This window comes from Pongo pygmaeus, chromosome 20 (genome assembly GCF_028885625.2).
Source record: "Pongo pygmaeus isolate AG05252 chromosome 20, NHGRI_mPonPyg2-v2.0_pri, whole genome shotgun sequence".
NCBI classification, from domain to species: domain Eukaryota; kingdom Metazoa; phylum Chordata; class Mammalia; order Primates; family Hominidae; genus Pongo; species Pongo pygmaeus.
The window spans coordinates 14,929,897-14,956,818 of record NC_072393.2 but is presented as its reverse complement, the minus strand read 5'-3'; the positions used below and the strand labels follow the sequence as shown (position 1 = coordinate 14,956,818).

Here is a 26,922-nt window from a genome sequence, read left to right as displayed (position 1 = left end):
AGAAGAGACAGAGACAGATACACAGAAGGGAGACAGACATGAGGCAACACAGGCAGTGACGGGAGGGCTGCATCCACAAGCCAAAGAGTACCAAGGGCTGCAGGCCACTGTTAGAAGGCAGGTGGCAGGATCCTCCCCTCAAGCCATCAGAGGGAGCACGGCCCTGTCGACACCTTAATTTCGGACTTTTGGTATCCTAAATTGTGAAAGAGAAATCTCTGTTGTAAAAAAAACTAGGCCAGGCACAGTGGCTCACACCTGTAACCCCAGCACTTTGGGAGGCAGAGGCCAGCGTTATCACTTGAGGTCAGGAGTTTGAGACCAGCCTGGCCAACATGGCGAAACCCCGTCTCTACTAAAAATACAAAAATTAGCTGGGCGTGGTGGCACACATCTGTAGTCCCAGCCACTCGGGAGGCTGAGGCACAAGAATCACTTGAACCCAGGAGGCAGAGTTTGCAGTGAACCGAGATTGCACCACTGCACTCCAGCCTAGAGCTGGACTCCAGCTGGACTCCAGCTCCAACGGAGCAAGACTATGTCTTAAAAAAAAAAAAAAAAACACTCATCACCGTCCTCCCAAAGCCTGCTCTCCCTAACCATGTTCTCGATCTCAGGAAGTGCCGTCTCTGTCTTTGATCAGAAATCTCACCCCTCTCTGACACTCTACAGATCCCAGCAACTAATCAGAATAAATAGTGATGACGTCTCTACATGGCAGTACTCACCCTCAAGCCCCTCTCCCACCCATCCCCGCTACAGCCAACACCTACATCGAGCCTTTTCTTTTTGGATCCACTGAAATGTCGCCCTCAGAGTCCGCATCCTGAGGTCTCCTCCCCTGTAGAAAGAGCCCCTTCTCTCCTTTTCTCTGATAGGACCCTTTCCCTTTCTTCGCAGCCCTTACCCATCTGTAACCAGCTATGTATTGCTGCCACGAATGTTTCTTTTCTGTCATCCTCACTGGATTGGAAGCTTTGTAAGAATAAGCCTGGGTGCCTTTTACCACCTTGTCCCCGATACCTTACTTGGCACAAAAATGCTCCATGTCATTGGTAAATGAATACATGAACCACCAAATTAACTCAACCTCCTCAATATAAAGGTTTTATATGCATTATTACTATAATTTTTTGAGACAGGGTCTCGCTCTCTCACCCAGAGTGGGCTAGCTCACTGCAGCCTTGAATTCCTGGGCTCAAGTGATTCTCCCTCCTCAGCCTCCTGAGTAGTGAGACCACAGGTGCACACAACCATGCCTGGCTAATTTTCTTATTTTGTAGTGATGGGGTCTCACTATGTTGCCCAGGCTAGTCTCCAACTCCTGGCCTCAAGAAGTCCTCCCACCTCAGCCTCCCAAAGTGCTGGGATTACAGGCATGGGCCACCGCACCCGGCCTCTATGTGTTTTAAATCATTCCTCACTTCCCTACTGTGCAGAAAGGAGTTAACCCAGCAGGCCTGGATGGGCTCCTTAGTGAGATGTGTTTGCAAGGCTGGCCCTTGGGTGGAGTCTGAGAACTTGGATTTCAGGAAGGTTTCCGAGCCCCTAACTGAAAAGAGAAACTCGCTCCACTTAAACTGCTTGTACAAACAATGCGGTTTATGTTGAACACCTGCTTTCCTTCTGAAAGTCTGGAATTTAGGGACTGTTTGTTTCCTCCAAAACTCACACCGAAATGAAAATCCCCAGTGTCAGAGGTGGGACTTGGGGGCAGATCCCTCAAGAATTGATTAATGCTCTCCCTCAAAGAGAATGAGTACTCTTCTATTACTTTCCAAGGAAGCTGGTTGTTAAAAAGAGCCTGCCACCTTTCCCCCTTCCCTTCCCTTCCCTCCCCCACCGCCCCGGCTCCTGCTTCCTCCCTCACCATGTGATCTCCGCACACTGGCTTCCCTTCCCCTTCTGACATAAGTGGAAGCAGCCTGAGGCCCTCGCCAGGAGCAGATGTTGGTGCCGTGCTTCTTGTACAGCCCACAGAACCATGAGTCAGATACACTTCTTTTATTTACTTTTATTTCTTTTGTTATTTTTTAAGAAGGAAATCTCACTCTGTCACCCAGGCTGGAGTGCAGTGGCGTGATCTTGGCTCACTGCAACCTCCACCTCCTGGGTTCAAGCAATTCTCCTGCCTCAACCTCCCAAGTAGCTGGGATTACAGACATGCACCACCATGCTCCGCTAATTTTTACATTTTTAGTACAGACAGGGTTTCGCCATGTTGGCCAGGCTAGTCTCGAACTCCTGGCCTCAAGTGATCTACCCACCTTGGCCTCCCAAAGTGCTGGGATTACAGGCATAAGCCACCACACCTGGCACCCCCTTTGCTGATTCTGCTTCATATCTACTTGTGGTAATAAATCACAGCCATGAGTATGACATCTCCTGTGAGTCCTCCTAATGGATCATCAAGCCTGGGGTGGTCTTGGGGGAACCCAGCACACCTCCTCCACACTCAACCCCAAGTCTAGACCAGCACCATTCTATTCCTAATGGCCTCCACCTACCACTGCTTTCCTCCCTGAGCCCACACTCCTCACAGGTGCTGGGAGATGGGGTTCTGTTAAAACCACAGGTGCATTGCACCACTCACCTAAACACGTCACTGGCTCCCAGTGGGCTTAGAACATGGGCCAAGGTTCTTTTCCTGCACTTCCAAGCCCTGAACAATCTGGAACCTGCTTCTTCTTCAGTCAGCTCACACCACTCTCTCTCCACTTCTCCCTGCTCCCTTCACACCATCTTCCATGGGCCCTGGATGCAACCGGTTCTCTGCTCCATGGGGAATTTCATCAATGTTGTTCCTAAGCCTGTACCCTCTCTCCGAACCTCCTAACAGCCCAACAGCTGACCAAGCTAAATGTTATAGTATTTATCATGGTCTAGGTCAGGGTTTGACCCCCAGGGGACATTTGGCAACGTCTGGTGTTGAGCTGTCGAGCTGTCATTCCAAAATACCATGCACTAGGTGACTTAACAGAAATTTGCTGCTAACAGTTCTGGATGCTGGAAGTTTGAGATCAGTATGCCAGCATGGTTGGTTCCTGGTGAGGGCTCCCTTCCTGGCTTGCAGATGGCTGCCTTCTGGCTGTGTCCTCACATGGGCGAGAGAGCACTCTGGTGTCTCTTCCTCTTCTTGTAAGGGCATGAGTTCTGTTGGTTCAGCACTTCACCCTTATGACCTTATTTAACCTTTATCACCTCCTTAGAGGTCCCATCTCCAAAGGCACCTTTGGGGGAGACATTAGGGCTTCAACATGAACTTGGAGAAGGGGAGCACAATTCAGTCTGTAGCATCTAGAGACATTTTAGCTTTTCATGACTAGGGGGTATGTGGCTGTTATGAGCTGAATTGTATTACCCCAAAAATTTATATCCTGAAGTCTTAACCCCTGGTATCTTATCTCACCCCTGGTAACTATATTTGAACATAGAGTCTTTAGAGGTAATTAAATTAAAATGATGTCAGTAGGGCGGGCCCTAGCCCAATATGACTGGTGTACTTACAAGATATATTAGTCTGCTTTGCACTGCTATAAAGAACTACCTGAGACTGGGGAATTTATAAAGAAAAGAGGTTTAATTGGCTCCTAGTTCCACAGGTTGTACAGGACGCATGGCTGCGGAGGACTCAGGAAACTTACAATCATGGCGGAAGGCAAAGGGAAAGCAGGCACGTGCTACGTGGCTGGAGCAGGAGGAAGAGAGTGAACGGGGAGGTGCTACACACTTTTAAACAACCAGATCTCGTGAGAACTCACTCACTATCAAGAGAACAGCAAGGGGGAAGTCCACCCCCATGATCCAGTCACCTCCCACCAAGCCCTTCCTCCAACACTGGAGATTACAATTTGACATGAGATTTAGGCAGGGACAGAAATCCAAACCCTATCACAAGAAGATGACATTTGGACACAGGCATGTACAGAGGGAAGATGATGTGAAGATACAGAGAGAAGATAGCCAGCTACACACCAAGGAGAGGCTTCAAAAGGAACCAACCTGCCAACACCTTGATCTCAAGCTTCTGGCCTCCAGAACGGTGAGACAATATATTTTTGCTGTTTAATCCACTCAGCTGGTGGAACTTTGATACGGCAGCCCTGGTAAACTCATAGAGGAAAAGTGCTCGTAGCATCTAGTGAGTTGAGGCAGGGATGCTGCTCAACATCCTACAATGCACAGGACAGCCCACAGCTGAGAGTGAACAGGCCCCATTATCAGCAGTGCTGCAGTTGAGAAACCCTGGCCTAAGCTTAAATATCCATCCTTTCCCAGAACTCTCCCTGTCCCCTGAGATGAAGTCCTTGTATAACACGCTTCCACTGGACTCTGTTATTCATTTCAAACTCTGACCACCCAGCTGACTGTGAGCTCCACGAAGCAGGGGTCAGTGTTTTCTTTGTGACTGTTTCCTGGTCCCCATCTCAGCACCGGATGACAATGGTGGTGTTACCCTCTTCAAGAAGTAACAAAATAGGTGAGGCACGGTGGCTCACACCTGTGGTCCCAGCACTTTGGGAGGCCAAGGTGGGCGGATCACCTGAAGTCAAGAGTTCGAGACCAGCCTGGCCAACATGGTGAAACCCTGGCTTTACTAAAAATACAAAAATTAGCCGGGCATGGTAGCGCACCCCTGTGATCCCAGCTACTCGAGAGGCTGAGGCATGAAAATTGCTTGAACCCGGGAGGCGGAGGTTGCCGTGAGCCAAGATCATGCTACTGCACTCCAGCCCGGGTGACAGAGCGAGATGCTGTCTCAATTTAAAAAAAAAAAAAAAAAAAAAAAAGAAGTAACAAAATAGAGCCTGGCCCAGAAGGCTTACCAAAAATATACTGAAGAGCAACACACGACCTAGATCTAAGAATTGTTCCCTGTCAAGAAGAAAACAGAGATTCCAGACACAAGAGTGGATGGCACTTTTAAGAAACAAGGTTTATTATTCTTACTAGAAGGCCAACTGGAAGAAAACAAACACCTTACTGTTAAAGCTAAAATGTCATTTGTCTTCTAGAATTAATTTCTTCCCTACTTCTCAGGAGAAGTGGCTTTGAACCTCTTTTTTTAGAGACAGGGACTCATTCTGTCATCCAGGCTGCAAAGTGCAATAAAGCAACTGTAGTTCACATCAGCCCTGACCTCCTGGGCTCAAGTGATCCTCCTGCCTCAGCCTCTCAACTAGCTGGGACCTGAGAGGCACCACCCACGGCTAATTTTTTTTTTTTTTTTTTTTTTTAGAAATAAGGGTCTCACCTGATGTTACCCAAGCTGGTCTCGAACTCCTGGCCTCAAGCAATCCTCCTGCCTAGGCCTTGCAAAGCACTGGGATTAAAGGCATGAGCCACTGCAACCGGCCTGAACCTCATTTATAAAAACACAGTTAAAACACAGGCCATTTCTAGTAAATTCAATCATAATTTTCAAAATCGACATTATCGTGTAGTCAAGAATTTCATGTTGCCCAAAGAGAGGTCTGGCCTTTGCTGTGGTTGAGTGAGCCCTCTCTTTCTTAAAGATCTGTCACTGGAAGTGTCCTCCCCCTTAAACACACAAATAATGAGAGAGGCCTTCTGTATCCTCTTTATGGTGTCACAGCACTGCTTGCAGTCAGAGGAAATGCAGGCAGGATAGGATACAAGTTCCTGGACAGAACACAAGGACAGCAGGGTCCTCTGCCCACGTGTTCCATGCAGCACTCACTCACCAGAATCCCTGGCCACCCATGGGTTGCAGTGGCTCAGTGTAGGCACTGGTATGACCACCCTCTGAATCTGCACAGCAGCCTTCAGTCCCTGGACAGAGTGACAGGGGTCACAGATTAGAGTCAAGAAGCTGAGGGGGTCCACTCACACCTGCTCACCCCAAATGAATGTGCATGTTTAATCCTGCTTTGGGGAACATATTAATAAAAGAAGAGATAGACCCATTTACCTTGTCAGGATTTACCCAATCCTTAAATACAAAGCTAATAATCACTGTGATCCAAAATGGCCTGGAGAGAGGGCGCCCAGGCAGGGGCTGGGGAAGGTGGCACCCTCCAAGGAGGCTCCAGAAGTCAGGGAAAAGCTGGGAAAAAAGTGGGGAGTGGATGGCCAGGAGGTTGACGGATAGAGGGAAGATGGTGTTTGGAGGTGGAGCCGCGTGAATGAGGAGCAGGCAGTCAGTGAGTTTTTCTGAGAGGAAGACCTCTCCTTGGAGTAGGATGTGATCTCTTCTCTGCTGGCAGCTGCTCGCTCAGGAAACATGTCTGACCTGACTCACACTTCTAAGGGATCCCTCTGGCCTCCGTGTCCAGGGTGGAGCCCAGGTGCCTGTCAGGAGCAGAACTGGAGTCCAGGAGAACTAACGGTGGCTCTGGGCAGGGTGGCAGCAGCAGGGACAGGAGGGGCAGCTGGAGGTGGGTTGCATTTTGGAGATAACGCTAGCAGGACTTGGGGGTGGATGGGAGGTTGGGGGGTACATGCAGCAGGTCCGTCAGGAGAGGGAACAGGGCAGGGACAAGTGGGAGGAGGCCTTTTCTCCTCATGCAGGGCTCAGGACGTGCCTTACAGCAGCAGTCACCAACCTTTTTGGCACCAGGGACCAGTTTCATGGAAGACAATTTTTCCACAAACCAGGGTGGGGGTATGGTTTTGGCATGAAACTGTTCCACCTCAATTATCAGGCATTAGTTAGATTCTCATAAGGAGCCTGCAGCCTAGATCCTTCGCATGTGCAGTTCACAGTAGGATCAGCTGCTGCTGCTGATCCGACAGGAGGCGGAGCTCAGGCATGGATGCTCGCCCGCCGCTCACCTCCTGCTTTGCAGCCTGGTTCCTAACAAGCTAGGGGCTAGTATTGGTCCACGGCCTGGGGGTTAGGGACCCTTGCCTTACGGCATCTCTCTCCCATTCTCTCTCTGCCTTGGTAAGGACATGCAGGGCCCTGAGCCAAGAGGTCCTCACTTCCCTGAGCCTGGACGCTCCCTTGCCCAGCGCTTAGGTCATAGGACCTGCCAGTTCCTGTCAGTTTCAAGGTTGTGGAAGCGGTGGGGCTGGGGTGGAAGGACAGGAAGAAAAAAGGCTGGACCAGGAAAGGCAGGGCCCACGGTCCAACAACCAGACCCTCCCCCAGGACCCGCCCTGGAGCCCACCATCACCCTGGGGACAAGTATATTCAACACAGAAACAGACTCCACCACCCCAAGCCCACAGCCTGGGCCTCCTACAGGCCCCAAACACCCTCCTTTCCCTCCCCTCCCCCATTTACAGACACCCTGCACCCCAGGCCTTCCTGACTGCGCCTGGTGCCATCACAGTGAACCTCTCCCAGGCTTACCATGCATCCTGGAGACCAAGGTGGCTCCTGGAGAGCTGGCCAGTCCTCTCGAGTCAATGGTGTCTCCCTCTCTTCTATGGAGGGCACCAGCTGCATCCTCAGGAACAGCCCCGGCCCCTGGCAAAAGACAGGAGGGTGCTGAGCAGGACAGAGGCAGCACCACAGCTGTTCTCAGCCCGAGAGACCTTTGGTTCGAGGCTTAGGGCTGCCAGAAGTCAAGGCAAATGGGGCTGGGTGCAGTGGCTCATGCCCGTAATCCCAGCACTTTGGGAGGCTGAGGTGGAAGAATTGCTTGAGGCCAGGAGTTCAAGACCAGCCTGGCCAACATGGCGAAGCCCCATTGATATGGTTTGGCTCTGTCCCCATCAAAATCTCATCTTGGATTCCCACGTGTTGTGTGAGGGACCCAGTGGGAGGTAACTGATTCATGCGGACAGGTCTTTCCCATGTTTGTTCTTGTGATAATGAGTAAGTCTCATGAGATCTGATGGTTATTACAAGGGGAGTTTTCCTGCACAAGGTCTCTTTACTTGCTGCCATCCATGTAAGACGTGACTTGCTCCTCCTTGCCTTCTGCCATGATTGTGAGGCTTCCCTGGCCACGTGGAACTGTAAGTCCAATTAAACCTCTCTCTTTTATAAATTGCCCAGTCTTGGGTATGTCTTTATCAGCAGTGTGAACACAGCCTAATACACCCATCTCTACTAAAAATACAAAAATTAGCCAAGTGTGGTAGTGTACATCTAAGGTCCCAGCTGCTCAGGAGGCTGAAGCACAAGAATCACTTGAACCTGGGAGGCAGACGTTGCAGTGAGCTGAGATCACAACACTGCACTCCAGCCTGGATGACAGAGCGAGATTGTGTCTTAAAAAAATAGTCAAGGTACACGGGTCTGACATCTGGTAGCCTCAGACCTAGTAACTACTCCCAACCTACAGCAGGCACCAGCCACCACCGAGGGTCTCAAGGCTTGAACACACTGCAGGTACAGAGACAGACCTGAGGTTAGGACAGAGCCCCTGGAGAGGCTATGAGACGTTTCACTATAGAACATTAAGGTGTGGCACAGAGGGGTGGCCGTGTGAAGAGGCAGCAGGAGGGTGGCCACCTGCAAGCCAAGGAGAGAGGCCTCAGGAGAACCCAGCCCTGCCACCACCTTGATCTTGGGCTTCCAGCCTCCAGAAGGGTGAGAAAATAAATTTCTGCTGTTTAAGTCACCCAAAAACCAAAAAAGAAAGCAAGGTCAGGAGATGTTGGTTCTGAACAGGAATGCTGTCCTTGTCCACAGGGCATCCATCATTCACAGGGGAAAATTGCCTGCCAACTTCGTCTCCAAATCCCCTGTGACCCAGAGCCCACACACCATACCAGCTCCTTATCTCACTCTCACCCAGCCAATATTTCCCCTGCCCTAAATCAACCAGGGACAGCACCTATCCCCCAAGGTCCACTAAAATTATTCAAACTGACCAATCCTGGGCAGTTTACCCTACCCAGCCTCACCTTTCCTGTGGAAACCCCAAGAAAGGCTCTGGCCTGGGCTATCCCCTCACTCCTTTCTGCCTCCAGGCTGACCTTGGTGCTTCCCTGTGTGGACCTGTGTGGCATGGTGTGCCCTGTCCTCCCAGAAAATACAAGTAATCAAAATTTTCCAATGACATTGGCCTCTCTGTGTCATAAATCAAAATCCCATGGGTACATTTTGAGACAAATGTTTGCATCAGAATCATTTTGACACAGGTCACTCTACTTAAAGAAACTGTTTTTAGGCGTTCTGCCTATTTGTTGAACAAATATGTACTGGGCTGATATGGTTTGGCTGTGTCCCCACTCAAATCTCATCTTGAATTGTAGTTCCCATAATCCCCATATGTCATGGGAGGGACCCGGTGGGAGGTAACTGAATCATGGGAGCGGTTACCATGACGGTGCTGTTCTCAAAATAGTGAAATGAGTTCTCAAGAGATCTGATGGTTTTATAATGGGTTTTTCCCTCTTTGTTTATACTTCTCCTTGCTGCCCACCATGTGAAACATGTGTTTGCATCCCCTGCCACCATGTTGTAAGTTTCCTGAGGCCTCCCCAACCATGCTGAACTGTGAGTCAATTAAACCTCCATCCTTTATAGAGGACCCAACTCGGGTATGTCTTTATCAGCAGGGTGAGAACAGACTAAGACACGGGCACTGCTAGTGCAGGCCCTGGGGATGCAGCAGAGGATGAGAGCAGCAACACTGTAGCCTCAAAGAGCTGGGTGTCTGCAGAAGAGGCAGCTGTGGGGTGGCCCTGGGACAGAAGAAGGGCTGAGCCTGGAGAGGCCTGTTCCTCAGCCTCCCTTGGGGCGTTTTATTTTTCTTTTTTTGAGACAGAATACTGCTCCGTCACCCAGGCTGGAGAGCAGTGGTGCAAACACACGGCTCACTGCAGCCTTGAATTCCTGGGCTCAAGCAATTTTCTCACCTCAGCCTCCCAAGTAGCTGAACTACAGGTGCACACCACCACACCTGGCTATGACTAATTTTTGTATGTTTTGCAGAGACGGGTTCTTGCTATGTTGCCCAGGCTGGTTTCAAACTCCTGGGCTCTAGTGGTCCTCCCACCTCGGCCTCCTGAGTTGCTGGGATTCTGGGGTGAGCCCCTGTGCCTGGCTTCCTTGGGGCTCTTCTAAGAGCAGTTTCCCACCCTCCTCTTCACTGGTCCCTCCGCTGGACCAGCCGACCAAAGAGAGGGAGGCCATGGGGACTCAATCTGTCCCTGGCCATCAGCACTTTTTCCCATGTGACAGGGAGGTCTAGGAGCCACCGTACAGGGTCTCAATGATTGTGACAAGGTGCAATGACGCCTGGCATGGCCTGGAAGGGCTACCTAAAGGGTCAGCACCATCAACCCAGCAGCATGATTGTATGATCGTCAGGCAGTAGAACCTGACAGCTGATACTGTGGTCTCTGGGGTTAGGTCTGGATTCAACTCCTAGCTCCAAACCCACCTCCACTACTCACGGGCTGGATGTCTTCAGGGATGAACTCCTCAGCTTCTCTAAATATGTGTCCATAGGTGGACCTCCTCTGCCCACTCAGAATAGTCTGTGACCGCCTGTTTCCTGGGGCTCTGATATAACAAGAGCCCCATGCCTGCCACTGTCAGCACCCATTATGAAGGGGCTTGCCGGGCTGGGTGTGGAGTTCTGTGGAGGGCGCTGGAGCCCTGTACTGAAAGGAGAGAGCCCACAGAAACGAAGAGGGCACCGGGCCCTTGTGGCTCATTCTCCCTCCCTCTTTCCTTTCTTCACATGGGGTCCACCTGCTGATCAAGAGAGACATAGAGGTGGAGGATGGGGCCTGGAGATGCCTTCTGCAACACCTTATCCATTCATTCCTTCATTCAACAAGCATTGAGGGCTACATGACACATGGAATGCCCTGCAATGGCAGCCTGCACAACACAGTGAGACTTCGTCTCCAAAACAATTTTTTAAAATTAGCTAGGTGTGGTGGTGCGTGCCTGTAGTCCCAGCTACTCGGGAGGAGGCTGAGGCAAGAAGAGCACTTGAGCTAAGAAGTTCGAAGCTACAGGGAGCTATGATCGTGCTGGTGCACTCCTGCCTAAGTGACAGAACAAGACCCCATATCTATTTAAAAAGAAAAGAAACAAAAAAGGATGTTCTGTAATGAGGCTTACCGCAACCACCACATCAGATAACAAACCTGCAATCCAGCAGCCCTGGTAAGACATTCTCAGAACTCAAGGTCTCAAAACCCAAGCACCTGTTCCCAAGGAGCTACTGGAGGGTGTTCTCCACCAAAACAACAGTGTAAACCAAGGATGAGGAGAGCCTGTGGAGTGAGGAGGGCTGTCAGCTGCCCAGGGGTCTGTTGCAGCCAGGCAGGTTGTGAGTTTTGGCTGATCTGCTGCCCACACCAGGCTGCACAAGGTTGAGGCTTCTCTGTGTTCCAGAAGCTTCTCTGGCAAAGAAGTGGAGTGTGGGTCTCTAAAACCTAGGCTACTGCACCCCATCCACTAGGTGGGGCGTCCCTGATGCTCTGATGCTGACACCCATCCATGACACAAGGGAAGGGGCACTGACTGAGGGATCCCAGCGTTCTCACTGACCCTGGGACTAATACGCCCCACTTGGGGGTGAGGCTGAGCTCTGTGCCTCCTTCTAACCAAACCCTAACTCTAACTTTCACCAATACTCAGGAATGGGAACTCAAACTTTGGAAGGTCCTCTCGTTTGAGGCAGAGGGAATTCAGGGCCAAAGGGGGGATAGTGGGGACTCAGTGTATATTTTCTCCTGTACTATTAATTGTACAAGCTCGTATGGAAGGCTTTTTCCACACTGAAAAGGGCTTCCTTCCAGTGTGGGATCTAGACTGGTCTCCTAAGAAGAAAAGGATGCCCAATAACTTTCCCACATTCTTTCCAATCAAAGTGGCCTCTGTCTTGCCAGTTCTCTCACCCACATCCAGGTTACAGCTCCTCCAGAAACATTTCCTGCCTCCTTTCAACTCATCAGGAGCCTTTTCTCCAGGTGGAGCTTGCTCCTGACAAGAGGTGAGTAATGGCTGGGCCCACTGGCTCACACCTGTAGTCCCAGCTACTTGGGTGGCTGAGATGGGAGGATCACATGAGGCCAGGAGTTCGAGATCATCCTGGGCAACATAGAAAGACCCCATCTCTAAGAAAAAAAAAAAAGAAAGAAAAAGAAAAAAATTAGCTGGGCATGGTGACTCAGGCCTGTGGTCCCAGGTACTCGGGAGGCTGAGGTAGAAGGATTGCTTGAGCCCAGGAGTTTGAGGCTGCAGTGAGGCATGAACATGCCACTGCATTCCAGCCTGTGTGGCAGAGCAAGACCCTGTCTTTTAAAAAACAAAAAAAGAGGTGAGTGATGGTGGAAAGCCCGCCAATATCTGCGCCAGTGCCCCGGGGTCCTCCCCACCGGGAGCATATTCTCAGCATTTTCAAGCCATGCCTTGTTTAGACAGCTGGAGTTCGTCAAGTTGAGTGTGTTGCCAGCTCTACCACAGGGCTCTCTCTTATTCACAATGGGGCTTCTCTAGCAGGAGGGGTTTGTCTGACAGTTGCTGAAGAGGAAGTCATATTTCACTCACTCAATGTCTGACTCACATTTATTAAAACATTTCCTTCAGGAAACCTTCTAGAAAAAAAGAATCTTGAGGCAGGCAGATCGCTTGAGGCCAGGAGTTCGAGACCAGCCTGGCCAACACAGTGAAACCCTGACTCTACCAAAAAATACAAAAATTAGCCAGACGTGGTGGTGCACGCCTGCAGTCCCAACTACTCGGGAGGCTGAAGCAGGAGAATCACTCGATCCCGGGAGGTGGAGGCTGAAATGAGCCAAGATCATGCCACTGCACTCCAGCCTGGGTGACAGAGCAAGACTCTGTCTCAAAAAAAAAAAAATCTTGAGCAACAGTCAGGGTTTGCCCAAATTCAGAAGTCACAGGCACTCCCCTCAGACACCATTTCCCTTCCAAGAGACACCCACGCTGCTAACATCTCCCTGGCTCTGGTCCTGTATTTCCACCTCACGTGTTCCTCAACTGCTCCCATGCTGGAAGCCGGGGAAAACCCCGCGCATCTTACCATTTGCATGTCCCTGGAGGATGCTTCTTCCAAAAGATCCTGCATAGAAGGCAACTCTTTGGGTTTAAGTTGAGATTCCCAGGCTGAAATGAATGGGGGAAAAATGAACTCCTTTCAGAAATAGTGACATTAAATTGAAAATATATATTCACATATATATGTGAATATATATACACACTATACACACACAGGCTTTTTCTTTTAATATTGAATATAAATATTCAAATTTTAATACCAAATACATATATTCAAGCTGAGATTTCCAGTCTGAAATGAATTGGGAAAAAATGAACTCCTTTCAAAAAGAAATAGTGGCATAAAATTGAAAATATATATGTGTATATATAAATCTATATATATCTATATTTGTGTGTGTACACACATACACGTTTTTTGCTTTTTGGTTTTTTTTTTTTGTTTGTTTGAGTCTTGCTCTTTCGCCCAGGCTGGAGTGCAGTGGCACAATCTTGGCTCACTGCAACCTCTGCCTCCTGAGTTCAAGCAATTCTCTGCCTCAGCCTCCCAAGTAGTTGGGATTACAGGCACCCACCACCACGTCTGGCTAATTTTTTTTGTATTTTTAGTAGAAACGGGATTTCACCATCTTGGCCAGGCTGGTCTTGAACTCCTGACCTTGTGATCCACCCGCCTCAGCCTCCCAAAGTGCTGGGATTACAGGCATGAGCCACATGTTGTCTTTACTTTTTATTTTATTTTATTATTGAGATAGGGTCTCACTCTGTCGCCCAGGCTGGAGTGCAGTGGTGTGATCTTGGCTCACTGCAACCTCCACCTCCCAGGTTCAAGCAATTCTTGTGCCTCAGCCTCCCAAGTAGCTGGGATTACAGGCATGCACCACCATGCCCAGCTAATTTTTTTTTTTTTTTTTTTTTTTTTTTGAGACAGAGTCTCACTCTGTCACCCAGGCTGGAGTACAATGGTGTGATCTCGGCTCACTGCAACCTCCGCCTCCCAGGTTCAAGTGATTCCAGTGTCTCAACCTCCTGAGTAGCTGGGATTACAGGCGCATACCACCACGCCAGGCTAATTTTTGTATTTTTAGTAGAGACAGGGTTTCGCCATGTTGGGCCAGGCTGGTCTCGAACTCCTAACCTGAAGGGATCCACCAAAAGTGCCGGGACTGCAGGCATGAGCCACCATGCCCAGCCCAGCTTTTAATATTGACCCTAGACTTGGGAAGATCCTGAAAGGGAAGACAGCATCTGTATGTAGGGCTATGTGTGGACTCTGGCAGTCATAGGAATAAGGGGGAAATGAGAGGCAATTTCCTAGCTAAGAACTCTATGAGGATTGAGACTATTTCCAGAAAGCAGATGTTATTAGAAAAAAGAGTAAGAAAGAACTAGACAAAGAACATACATAGAAAGGTTAAATTTAAAGAGGAAGTGGACGACAAGTATGGGCGAGAATGTGGATAAATCAAAACTCTCATCATCGCTGGTGGGAATGTAAAATGGTGCACCTGTTTTGGAAAGTGGTATGACAGTTGCTCAAGAAGTTAAGCATAGCGTTACCATATGAGCCAGCAATTCTGCTCCTCAGTATATACCTAAGAGAATTAAATACATGTGTACATAAATCTTGTACACGAGGCCAGGCACGGTGGCGCACGCCTGTAATCCCACCACTCTGGGAGGCCAAGGTGGGAGGATCACCCAAGCCCAGGAGTTCAAGACCAGCCTGGGCAACACAGGAAGAATGGTCTCTAGAAAAAAATTAAAAATTAGCAAGGCATGAGGGCATACACCTGTGGTCCCAGCTACTCAAGAGACTGAGGTGGGAGGATCACTTGAGCCCAAAAGGCTGAGGCTGCAGTGACCTATGATTGCACCACTGCACTCCAGCCTGGGCAACAGAACAAGACCCTATCTCAAAAAAAAAAAAAAGAAAGAAAGAAAGAAAAGAAAAGAAAAAAGAAATATTGTACACAAACGTTCACAGCAACATTATTCACAATAGCTAAGAAGTAGAAACAATCCAACTGTCTATCAACTGATGAACGAATAATCAAAATGTAGCTTATCCATACAATATATATTATTCAGCCTTAAAAAGGAATTAAGTTCTGATTCATGCTACAACATGGATGGAAATGGAAAACATAAGGCTAAGTGAAAGAAGACAGATACTGCTGTAGTTTAAGTGTGTCCTCCACAGTTCATAGGTTGGAAGCAATTCCCATACAACAGTATTGAGAGCTGGAACTTTAAAAGGTGATTAGGTGGCTGGGCACAATGGCTCATGCCTGTAATTCCAGCACTTTGTGAGGCTGAGGTGGGTGGATCACGAGGTCAGGAGTTTGAGACCAGCCTGACCAACACAGTGAAACCCCATCTCTACTAAAAATACAAAAATTAGCCGGGTGTGGTGGTGTGCACCTGTAGTCCCAGCTACTCAGGAGACTCAGGCAGGAGAATCGCTTGAACCCAGGAGGCAGAGGTTGCAGTGAGCCGAGATCACACCACTGCACTCCAGCCTGGGTGACAGGGCGAGACTCTGTCTTTAAAAAAAAAAAAAAAAAAAAAAAAAAAAGGTGATTAGGTCATGAGGAATCTGCCCTGTGATTACTTCAGAAGGGGGTTAGTTATCTCAAGAGTGGCCTTATAAAAACAAGTCTGCGCCTCTCTTGTTCTCTTGCAACATGATCTCGTCCACCATGTTATGATGCTGCAAGAAGGCCCTTACCAGATGCAGCCCCTCAGCCTTAGACTTCCCAGCCTCCAGAACCAGGAGTCAAATAAACTTCTATTGTTTATAAACTACCCAGTCTATAACTTACTTGCAACACAAAACTATTATACTAAGCCAGATACCAAAGGCTACTTATGATACGATTTCCATTATACAAATGTCTACATAGGACAATCCATAGATACAGAAAGCAGATTAGTGGCTGCCAGGGGCTGAGGGAGGGGTAATGGGGAGTAACTGCCCATGGGGACAGGGTTTCTACTTGGCGTGATGAAAATGTTCTGGAATTAGGTAGTGGTGATGTTTACACAAGGTTGTGAACCACTGAACTGCACACTTTAAAAGGGGGGAATTTCATGGTGTGTGACTTATAGCTCTAATTTTTGTTTTGTTTTGTTTTTTGGAGACAGAGTCTCGCTCTATCCCCCAGGCTGGAGTGCAGTGATGCAATTTTAGCTCACTGCAACTTCCACCTCCCAGATTCAAGCAATTCTCATGCCTCAGCCTCCCAAGTAGCTGGGATTACAGGTGCGCACCATCACATCTGGCTAATTTTTGGTAGAGACGGGGTTTTGCCATGTTGGCCAGGCTGGTCTCGAACTCCTGACCTCAGGTGATCCACCAGCCTCGGCCTCCCAAAGTGCTGGGATTACAGGCATGAGCCACCACACCTGGCCCTCTAATTTTTTAAGAGAAATTAGAACAAATCTTTTTCTCAAACCAAAGGAAAGTAGGAGAGGAGGGCTAGAAAGTGAAAATAGAAGAGAAGCTAAAGGAACTTGAGAAACCTCGCTCCAAATAGCCTTCGATGTCCCCTCAGAACAAAGGGCCTTTGAAAATGCTCTTAGCCTGACACTTCCCAGGGTGCACCACCCAACCAGGGGGGTTGGGGAATCCACAGCCTGCCTAGTACTCACCTACACCTGTGGCATGGAGAATCCCTTGTTCTGTTGCCCGTGGCTCTGCTCTTGGCCCCAGCTGGGAGACGCAACTGGGTTTGCATGGTGGAGTTCCTGCACATGAAGAAAGACACAGGCGCTGAGAGAGAGAGGGCTTGCAGAGGAAAACAAACTCTTGTTTCTCAACTCAAACTCTCCTTCAGCTTCAACATGGGCTTCAGATTCTTTGGGCTGAGCAAGTGTGATGGGTAGCAAAGGAATCTTGCCCAATAGCTAATGAACTCAGGACACAACCCACAAACACCCTCCCCTCTGCCCCAAGGGGCTGAGGCTCTCTCACCTCAGAAGCCTTGGGCCAAATTCAAGGAGACCCAAAAGGGCCTTACTACAGAGGGAAAGAAGTCAATGCAACAGATGAAGCTTTGTCATCCTGTGGACGATAAGTGCCACAAAGCCTAAGCCACGTCTGCCTTGTTCACATGGCAGGCGCTTAAGAAGCATTTAGTGCCTGCGTACAGGAAGGAGCCAGGTGACGCCAGCCTTACCCCTGGAGGCCAGGGTCCTGCACTGGTCCAGCATCCTGTATCTGCACAGGCTCCTCCGTGCACTGTCCAGCAATGCCCACTCCTGGATGAACTCCACGGCCACATCCTCAAAGGTGACTGATTCCTAAAACAGCACACACGTTCTGGCTCGGCAAAGACCACCCCCACCACTGAGCACAATGACTGGTTATCACTGGAGAAGAGAAAATGTTCAGACACAGCAGGCGTGGAAAATCCAGCCTAACGCCTATTTTTGTAAATAATGTTTTCTTGGCACACAGCCACGTGCATTTATTTTACAATGCATCAGTGGCTGTTTTGAGGCCACAACGGCAGAACTGAGTAGTTGTGACAGAGATCACATGGGCCACCAAACTGAAAGGTTTACTTTCTTTTAACATTTGGATAAATCCTAAAGTGTAAGTTTTGGCTCTCTGTGTAACTCCACTGACTTGTGATGGCAGAGCCTGTCCTTTCAGGCTTAGAGAGTTTTTCCTAAACTCCTTATCACAAACTGGCACAGCATCACAAATTTAGGATTGACCACTTAATTTCTGTGAATCCCTGGGATCCCCCAAGACTTATGTCCTTAATAATCTTTTATACTTGTCAAAGTAGGACTTCCATTGCATCTGAGTTTTTTTTTTGTTTGTTTGTTTGTTTTTGAGACAGAGTCTTGCTCTGTCGTCCAGGCTGGAGTGCAGTGGCATAATCTCGGCTCACTGCAACCTTCACTTCCTGGGTTCAAGCGATTCTCCTGCCTCAGCCTCCCAAGTAGCTGGGATTACAGGCGCGCGCCACACACCCAGCTAATTTTTTGTATTTTTAGTAGAGACAGAGTTTCACCATGTTGGCCAGACTGATCTTGAACTCCCAGCCTCAAGTGATCTGCCCGCCTCGGCCTCCCAAAGTGCTGGGATTACAGGCATAAGCCACCATGCCCGGCCTCATCTGAGAATCTTTATGGCCTTTTAATTGCAGAATTCTTCAGAGCAGCGCTGTCCAACAGACATCACTCTCTGATGATGGGAATGTTCCATGCCTGCACTTTCCAGAAAGGGGCTACCAGCACATGTGGCTGTTGAGCACTTGGGCAATGTGACAGGGGCAATTGAGAAACTGAGCACTGAAACTTTTTAATTTTTTTTTTTTTTTTTGAGACAGGGTTTTACTCTGTAGCTTAGGCTGGAGCGCAGAGTCACAATCCTAGCTCAAAGCAGCCTCAATCTCCTGGGCTCAAGCTATCTTCCCACCTCAGCCTCCCAAGTAGCTGCGAGTCCAGGCACACACAACCATGCCTGGCTAAATGTATTGAATCTTAATTAATTTAAGCTGAATTTATATTTCTATGGCCACATGTGTTTTCAATAGGTCTCACCAGGGATGACAAGGCTGGCCCTGGAGGAGCTCCGCTCAGAGCCCCAGGGTCTGCTATGGGACTCTTCTTCCATGCCAGTTTCCCTCTAGAGGTCAGGCACAGAAGGACGTCCCTATGTCCCCTAGAGCAGGGACGAGGATGCTCCTCACTCACCCTTCCTTTTCTTCCTCAGTTGGGGAAGGAAGTGGCGAGAGAGAAGACAGGGCCCAGAGGACATAGTTATCCTACATATGCACCCCTTCAGCCACAGGAGCCCCCAACTTCCTCACCATGACACTGGAGCCAGGGTTTGTGGTCTCAGTCGGTGTCCTCCCTGCAATAAAAGAGATACTGAGGTAAAAGAAGGGGTGAGGACAGAAGCAGAGCATTTTGGGGGGTCTCCAGCAGAGTGACCACAATCAAAATCCTTACAGGACATTTATCTCCATAAGCAACATGTTGGTCCCCAACGTACCTTTCAAACAATAGCCTCTAGTGACTGCTACTGAGTCTTCCCATGTCATCAAAGGAACATTTTAACTTCTAGCTTCCCTCAAAATACATCTAAGATCTACTTTTCCTCCACTGCCTGTATGAAGGTGTGATTTGATATTTATTTCTTAAATGATTTTTGCCTCGCTCTCTCCAACTATGATGTAAACTTTTTTTTTTTGAGTCTCATTCTCTTGCTCAGGCTGGGGGCCAAGGTGGGTGGATCACTTGAGGTCAGGAGTTTGAAACCAGCCTGGCCAACATGGTGAGACTCCATCTCTACTAAAAACACAAAAATTAGCTGGGCATGGTGGCACACACCTGTAATCCCAGCTGCTCGGGAGGCTGAGGCAGGAGAATTGCTTGAACCCAGGAGGCAGAGGTTACAGTGAACTGAGATCGCGCCACTGCATTGCAGCCTGGGCAACAGACCAAGACTCCATGTCAAAAAAAAAAAAAAAAAAAAAGAATAAGGTCCAGGTCAAGCACGGTGGCTCATGCTTGTAATCCCAGCACTTTGGAAGGCGGAGGCAGGCGGATCACTTGAGGTCAGGAGTTCAAGACCAGCCTGGCCAACATGGGGAAACCACATCTCTACTAAAAATACAAAAATTAGCTGGGCATGGTGGCACACGCCCGTAATCCCAGCTACTCAGGAAGCTGAGACAAGAAAATCGCTGGAACCCGGGAGGTGGAGACTGCAATGAGCCCAGATCCCACACTGCACTCCAGCCTCGGTGACAGAGCAAGACTCTGTCTGAAAGAAAAAAAATACAAAGAAGATCCAATGCTCACCATGATCTTCAGGGACCTGCCTCCCTGTCTCACCTGGCTCATCCACTCAGTACTTTCTCTACTTTAGCTTTCTCTACCTGTTCTCAGCTCCTGGAACACAGCAGGCTTTGTACTGCCTGAAGGACTGTACATCTGGAATGTTCTCTCAAGTTTCCTCCGCTACCCACTCCACAGCTAGACTTCTTGTTTAGCTACGTACAACTCATCTTGAAAGTTCAAACATCTGTTCCTTTTCGGATGTGTTTCCTGACCCCCTCCCCAAGTTCTCCTGTTCCACGTTCTCATATTGACTTTGGCACTATTAATTTACCAATATTATTAGCTAGAATAAAGCCTCCATAGGGGCAAGCACTATAACTATTTCAGTCCCACTGTTTCCCCATGTACAGGGTCCAATTCATTGAGGGCACCCCAGTGAAAATACGCCAAATAACACTACTCAAGAATGACTCAATATAGCTAGCCTAAGAAGGAATATGCCCACGCACACACAAAACACAGTATGAGGCCGGGTGTGGTGACTCACGCCTATAATCCCAGCACTTTGGGAGGCCGAGGCAGCTGGATCACCTGAGGTCAGGAGTTCCAGACCAGCCTGGCCAACATGGTGAAACCCCGTCTCTACTAAAAATACAAAAATTAGCCGGGCATGGTGGCGGGCGCCTGTAATCACAGCTGCCTGGGATGCTGAGGCACGAGAATTGCTTGAACCCAGGAGGCGGAAGCTGCAGTGAGCCGAGATTGTGCCACTGCACTCCAGCCTGGGTGATGAAGTGAGACTCTGCCTCAAAAAAAAAAAAAGACAATATGACACCATAAAAATCAAATATAAGAATAACTTAAAATGCCTGTCTTTCGTAAGACATAATCACACAAGTTTCAGGTATCTTTAAGAAACAATATTAATTCTTTTTAAAAAGGCAAGGCAAGCGCATATATTCTTTATGGAAACAAACACCTCACTCATAAAACTGAAATCTGATGCGTGATTTTCCTCTGCAGTTAATTTTTTCCTCATTTCTCAGTAGACATGAGCTTTAACCCCAATATTAAAAAAGACATCCTACTTATGGCCAACTCAATTTGAATTTCCAGTACTAACAAAGTTTATATCGTCTTTTCCCTGCAGTCCCATTAGTTTTGAAGCTCTGTGATTCACATGCTTGGGGGAAGGACTGGAGCCAACTTGAAAAGATCTGAATAACAGTCTTACGTTTGCTTGATAATAATATTTGTGAAATAACTGAGAAACGGCTTTTCTTAAGATACCCTCACCTCACAGTGAGAAACTTGATGCCCATAGCAGAAGTAAAAGTCGTCTCAAACATAGAAAATAAAGAAAAAAACAAAAACAAAAAAAATTAAGAACTCCTCCTTTTGTTGTTGTTTTTGTTTTTGAGATGGAGTCTTGCTCTGTCACCCAGGCTGGAGTGCAGTGGCACAATCTCAGCTCACTGCAACCTCCGCCTCTGGGGTTCAAGCGATTCTCCTGCCTCAGCCTCCCAAGTAGTTGGGATTACAGGTGCCCACCACTACGCTCGGCTAATTTGTGTATTTTTAGTAAAGACAGGGTTTCACCATGTTGGCCAGGCTGGTCTCGAACTCCTGACCTCAGGTGATCTAGCCGCCTCGGCCTCCCAAAGTGCTGGGATTATAGGAGTGAGCCACCAAGCCTGGCCAAAAGCTTTCTTATGAGAAAGAAAAGAAGAAAGAAAAAGTTATGGAAAAGGAAGAGATGCAAAGCCAAGCTAACAGATACTAAGCTAAAAGACTTCAAATTGTCAGTCTCCAAAAGAAATCTCTCGTCATCTAATTAATTCCTTAGTGGAGGATGCATTCAATTTTTTAAGTAAATTTGGCCAATCAATTAAACCAGTTTGCACATGTGGACCCAGACCTCACTTTCCAGTTGCAAAGCTAGATAATATTAAGTATCATATCAAATAAAACGTGAATTACTAATTCGCAGTTATCTTGCACACTGTAGGCAAGGTAGGGCCGTCTTTATGCACTTCCCTAAAAATTGGGACGGACAGGTGAGGGCTGGGACCGGTGTCACCACATTCCTGAGCTGTGGGACCTGGACTGTTTGGGATTTCCCTTTTGACAGGATGACAGCCCTGTCTGCCCGGACAGGGGGTACCTGACAGTAAGAGACCGGGCGGCGGGCGCCCAGATGCGAGGCCCTGACTGTGCGGGCCTCATGCCGGCCACGGGATGATCGCAGGGAGGAACCCCTCACACAGGCGGAGCTGTTCTAGGCCCTCCAGTTCCTCCCCGCGCCAGCCGAGCCCTCCCCGCCCTCCCCGCCCTCCCGAGGGGCCGGGCCACACCTGCAGACCAGCCGGAGACACTCCCACCGTGCCGTGCCGCGCCGCGCAGCACAGCTCCGCCGCCGTCGGCCGCCGCCGCGCGCACTTCCGCTTCCGGTCTCGGGGCCGCCGGGAACGGAAGTGGCTGTGGCTCCGGCTGTTGTGGCCAGGGTAGCCTTAGGCGGCGGCAGAAAAACTAACGTCTTCTTTAGCCTCCAAGGAGAAATTCTAGTATTCTTACCCGGGAGATGAGGTTAGTCTCTGGAGTGGGGTCCAACAGAGCATAGAGGGTGGTGCTGGGGGCGGAGCCTATGTCCGAGGGACGGGGATAGGGGTGGGGCTTAGGTCCCAGTGGCAAGAGTGGGGCGGGGACTGTGCGCGGGGGCGGGGTGGAGTATGGCTTTCCCTCCGACGGCGGGTGGGCGGGGCTTGCACCCCAATGGAGGAGTGGGCGGGGCCTTGGTTTGGAGGGTGGTAGTAGGGGCGGGTCGTGCGCCTAAGGGGCAAAAATGGGGCGGGGCTTGTGCTTGGGGTGGGAATGGGAGCTGAGCTTGCACTCGGAAGGCGGGGTGACGGGACCTGGGCTTCAAGGGTTGAGAGGGGACACCCGACCCCTCCCTGGGGCTCTTTAGGGATGCTCGATATTTACCCTTTTCTCCTTCGTTTTCCCCAACCCCTTCCACCTTTATCCATGGGCTTAATCCAATCCCCTACAAAAATATACCCATACTTAAGATTGTTTTTGTATATTTATATATGGCTGACCCTTAGGCAACGGGAGTTGGGGCGCCACCCTGTGCAGTGGAAAATTCACTTCTTTTGACTCCCCAAAAACTTACCTACTAATAGACTACTGTTAACCAGAAGCCTTACCAATAACATAAAGTTAGTTAACACATATTTTGTATATTATATGTAGTATATGCCATATTCTTAAAATAAACTAAGCTCAGAGAAAAGAAAGTGTTATTAAGAAAATCATGAAGAAGAGAAAATATATTTACTCTTCGTTACGTGGAAGTGATCATAAAGATCACAAATAAAGGTCTTCATCGTCAGCTTCACCCTGAGTAGGCTGAGGAAAGGGAGGGCTTGGTCTTGCTGTCCCAAGGAGGACAAAGGTAGAAAAAAATCTGCCTATAAGGGGATAGCCACAGTTCAAACCCTTGGTGTTCACGGGTCAACTGTCTTTATTCTAAAAATAGGATGACGTATTTTTGTTTCTTCTACAGCTTGCCTTTCTCACTAAAAATGAGATGTGTGAATCTAAGACATATATCTGACTTTTTAAAAATTATTTTTTATGTAGTATACATAATACATACCTATAGGAAAAGTTCAAACGAGAGGCTCACTCTATTCCTAAATTTTCCTCCCCTGAAACAACCACTGTCACTAGTTCCCTGGTATTCTTTATATACAAGCACATGTGCAGTCATGCACCACAGAACAACGTTTTGGTCAACCACGAAACACATACACAGTTGTGATCCCATAAGGTTATAATGGAGCTGAAAATTTCTTATCACCTAGTGATGTTGTAGCTGTCACAATGTTGCAGTGCAACACATTACTCACATGTTTATGGTAATGCTGGTGCAAACAAGTCTCTGCCAGTCGTTTAAAAAGGTTTTAAAAATATGAAAAGGCCACGCGCGGTAGCTTACGCCTGCAATCCCAAGACTTTGGGAGGCCGAGGCGGGCGGATCACTTGAGGTCAGGAGTTCGAGACCAGCTTGGCCAACATGGTGAAACCCCCAGTCTCTACTAATAATACAAAAATTAGCTAGGCACGGTTGCATGCGCCTGTAATCCCAGCTATTCGGGAGGCTGAGGCAGGAGAATTGCTTGAACCCAGGAGGTGGAGGTTGCAGTGACCCAAGGTCTTGCCATTGCACTCCAGCCTGTGCGACAAGAGCAAAACTCCATCTCAAAAAAAAACGAAAAATAGCTTATTGAATAAGGATATAAAGAAAGAAAATACCTTTATGCGGTACAATTTATCTGTGTTTTAAGCTAAATGTTCTTACAAAGAAGTTGGGCCAGGCGCAGTGGCTCATGCATGTAATCCCAGCACACTTTGGGAGGCCAAGGCAGGAGGATCGCTTGAGTCCAGGAGCTCCAGATGACCAGCCTGGGCCACATAGCAAGACACTGTCTCTAAAAATAAAAATTAAAAAATGTATCATTTAAAAAACAAAATGTACAAAGGTTCAGTTATTTCAGATAAATAAGTTTTGGAGATCTAATGTACAGCATGGTGACTGTAGTTAACAGGATGTATTATGTACTTGAAATGTGCTAAGAGGGTAGGTCTTATGTATTCTTACCACCAAAAAAAAAAAAAAGCACATATGTGAGGTGATGGGTGTGCTAATTGCTTCATTATTTCACTGTATGTATATCAAAACATCAAGTTGTACACCTTAAATATATACAATTTTTATTTGTCAACTATGTGTCAACAAAGCTAGGAGTAAGAAAGGAGTCAGTGGCCAAGCGTGTTGGCTCATGCCTGTAATCCTAGCACTTTGGGAGGCTGAGGCAGGCAGATCACCTGAGGTCAGGAGTTCAAGACCAGCCTGGCCAACATGGTGAAACCCCATCTCTACTAAAAATACAAAAATTAGCCGGGCATGGCGGCAGGCGCCTGTAATCCCAGCTACCCGGGAGGGTGAGGCAGGAGAATCACTTGAACCTGGGAAGCGGATGTTGCAGTGAGCCGAGATCGCACCATTGCAACCCAGCCTAGGCAATAGAGCTAGACTCCATTTCAAAAAAAAAAGAAGTGAGACCATGCAGTATTTGGTCTGCTGTTCCTGTGTTAGTTTGCTAAGGATAATGGCCTCCAGTGCATCCATGTCCCTGCAAATAACATGAGCTCATTCTTTTTTATGTCTGCATAGTATTCTATGGTGTGCATGTACATATAGCCTGCTATTGATGGGCATTTAGGTTAGTTCCACATCTTTGCTATTGTGAGTAATGCTGCAGTGAACTTACATGTGCATGTGTCTTTATGATAGAATGATTTATATTTCTTTGGGTATATACCCAGTAATGAGATTGCTGGGCCAAATGGTATTTCTGTTTTTAGGTCTTTGAGGAATCGCCACACTGTTTTCCATTGTTAACCCCATTTTAAATGTGAGAAAGTAAACACTGAGTAAAATGAATCAACCTGACATGAAATCACCGAGCACAGAGACCACATATTTTAAACATTTGTCAGATGGATGGATGGGTTCACAATGCGTGAATGAATAAATGTCACGATCAGGCTTCCTAACTCTAATTCTCATGCACTTGTCACTAAATTTAGCTTATTGACTTAATGAGTATCTTTGGGCCTGAATGTCCCAGAATAATAAAGATACAATAATAGATTTAAGGTGATGTAAAAAAGAACAAGTTAATATCTCTGTAGGATTTGCCTCAACTCCTCATACCCGGAAGATTTAGACCTTCATCTATACTTCAGCCCAGCTTCTTAAAGCCCAGCATTTGAAGCTACTTTGGATTTCTTTTTCTTTAATCTTACCAGAAGATGGCACTATAATGTAAAGACTAAGCCCTCTGAGCTGGGCGCGGTGGCTCAAGCCTGTAATCCCAGTGCTTTGGAAGGCCAAGGCAGGAGGATCACTTGAGGCCAGAAGTTCAAGACCAGCCTGGGCAATATAGAAAGACTCTATCTCAATTTCAAAAAGAAATTAAGCACTCTGAAATAGGACTAAATCATCATTATTATCATCATGATCAATAAAGTAATATTGATAATAGGGGATCTTATTTGTATCTTGCCATAAACCAAGCGTCATATTTTTAAATCTCATCTCAGGATAAAACCAGAAAGTGTTAGGAAACTTGAATTATTTCTTCTTTTGTTTTGATGACATAACCAAATAAGGGAGGGATTTGGTTAGGTCACAATCCCTGGGAGGAGGGTGGGTCCTCATGATTTGCTGGGGTGCTCTCGGGAGAGAGAGAGTAAGGAAAGCAGGGTAGGAAGGAAAGGAAGGAGTTGAACAAAGATGTGGGCTCAGCTGGAGTCAAACTTCAGCCTAATCCCATAGGGAGCTCTGGAGTATGAGACACAGAATTGGTCCCATTCCACTTTGAGGAAAGGAGCTGGCATTTTGTACCCCCATCTTGGATAGCCATTGGCTGCAAGATGCCTCCTAAGGGTGGGGGATCATAACCTCCCAGAGCAACTCCTGTTCAGCTGAGGCAGCAATTATCTGAAGGAGGTATAAAATTAGTCATTCAAAATTTAAGCTATTGGGGCTGGACACAGTTGGCTCATGCCTGTGATACCGACATTTTGGGAGGCCTAGGTGGGAGGATCACTTGAGGCCAGGAGTTTGAGGCCAGCCTGGACCACGTACCAAGATCCCTGTCTCTACAAAAAAAAAAAAAAAAAAAAAATTTAATTAGGCATAGTGGCATATGCCTGTTGTCCCAGCTACTCAGGAAGCTAAGGTGGGAGAATCGATTGAGTCCAGGGGTTCAAGGCTGCAGTGAGCCATGATCACACCACTGCACTCCAGCCTGGGTGACAGTGAGAATCCACCTCTAAATAAAAAGAAAATTAAGCTGTTGGAACTCAATTAAATTATTTAGGGCCTTAAAGGAATGTGAATTACAGTCACGTAACAGGCAGCTGAAGCCCAGGATGCCATAGCTTTTGTTTCTCTGATTACAGATTAAACCTTTTCCTTTACTGGCACTGTTTTGTAAAATGTTACAGGTGGTTGAAGAGCCAGGGAAGACCCTTCCTTCTCTGCTGTTGACTTTCATTATAAATTAACTTCCCTTTCCCTTTCTCACATAAGGACTTCATGGCTATTACATTGCCTTTAGAGGGAATGTTAAATACACGCT

General features: G+C 47.9%; 2 protein-coding genes across 7 annotated transcripts in view; one reads left to right on the top strand and one right to left on the bottom strand.

The window, feature by feature from the left end:
* The window catches only part of ZNF333 (zinc finger protein 333), a 32,905-nt gene extending 10,562 nt beyond the window's left edge, over window positions 1-22,343 (bottom strand). Inside the window, exons 1-7 of one of the 5 annotated variants that reach the window (XM_063658730.1) lie at window positions 22,283-22,343; window positions 18,733-18,776; window positions 17,086-17,209; window positions 16,559-16,654; window positions 12,930-13,012; window positions 7,319-7,435; window positions 5,706-5,793 (exon numbers count right to left, since the gene is read on the bottom strand). In XM_063658730.1, coding sequence (XP_063514800.1) covers window positions 5,706-5,793; window positions 7,319-7,435; window positions 12,930-13,012; window positions 16,559-16,654; window positions 17,086-17,209; window positions 18,733-18,735 — 511 coding nt within the window. In that variant the 5' untranslated portion in view covers window positions 18,736-18,776; window positions 22,283-22,343. Of the gene's footprint in view, window positions 1-5,705; window positions 5,794-7,318; window positions 7,436-10,307; window positions 10,607-12,929; window positions 13,013-16,558; window positions 16,655-17,085; window positions 17,210-18,732; window positions 18,777-22,062; window positions 22,165-22,282 lie in introns of those variants that run through there. The other 4 variants (XM_054461770.2, XM_054461771.2, XM_063658731.1 and 1 more) reach the window with 4 other exon arrangements.
* Window positions 22,152-26,922, top strand: part of ADGRE3 (adhesion G protein-coupled receptor E3) — a 71,660-nt gene continuing 66,889 nt past the window's right edge. Inside the window, exon 1 of one of the 2 annotated variants that reach the window (XM_054461774.2) lies at window positions 22,152-22,294. The gene's annotated coding sequence lies outside the window, so the exon portion shown is untranslated. The remainder of the gene's footprint in view (window positions 22,295-26,922) is intronic. The other variant, XM_063658732.1, reaches the window with a different exon arrangement.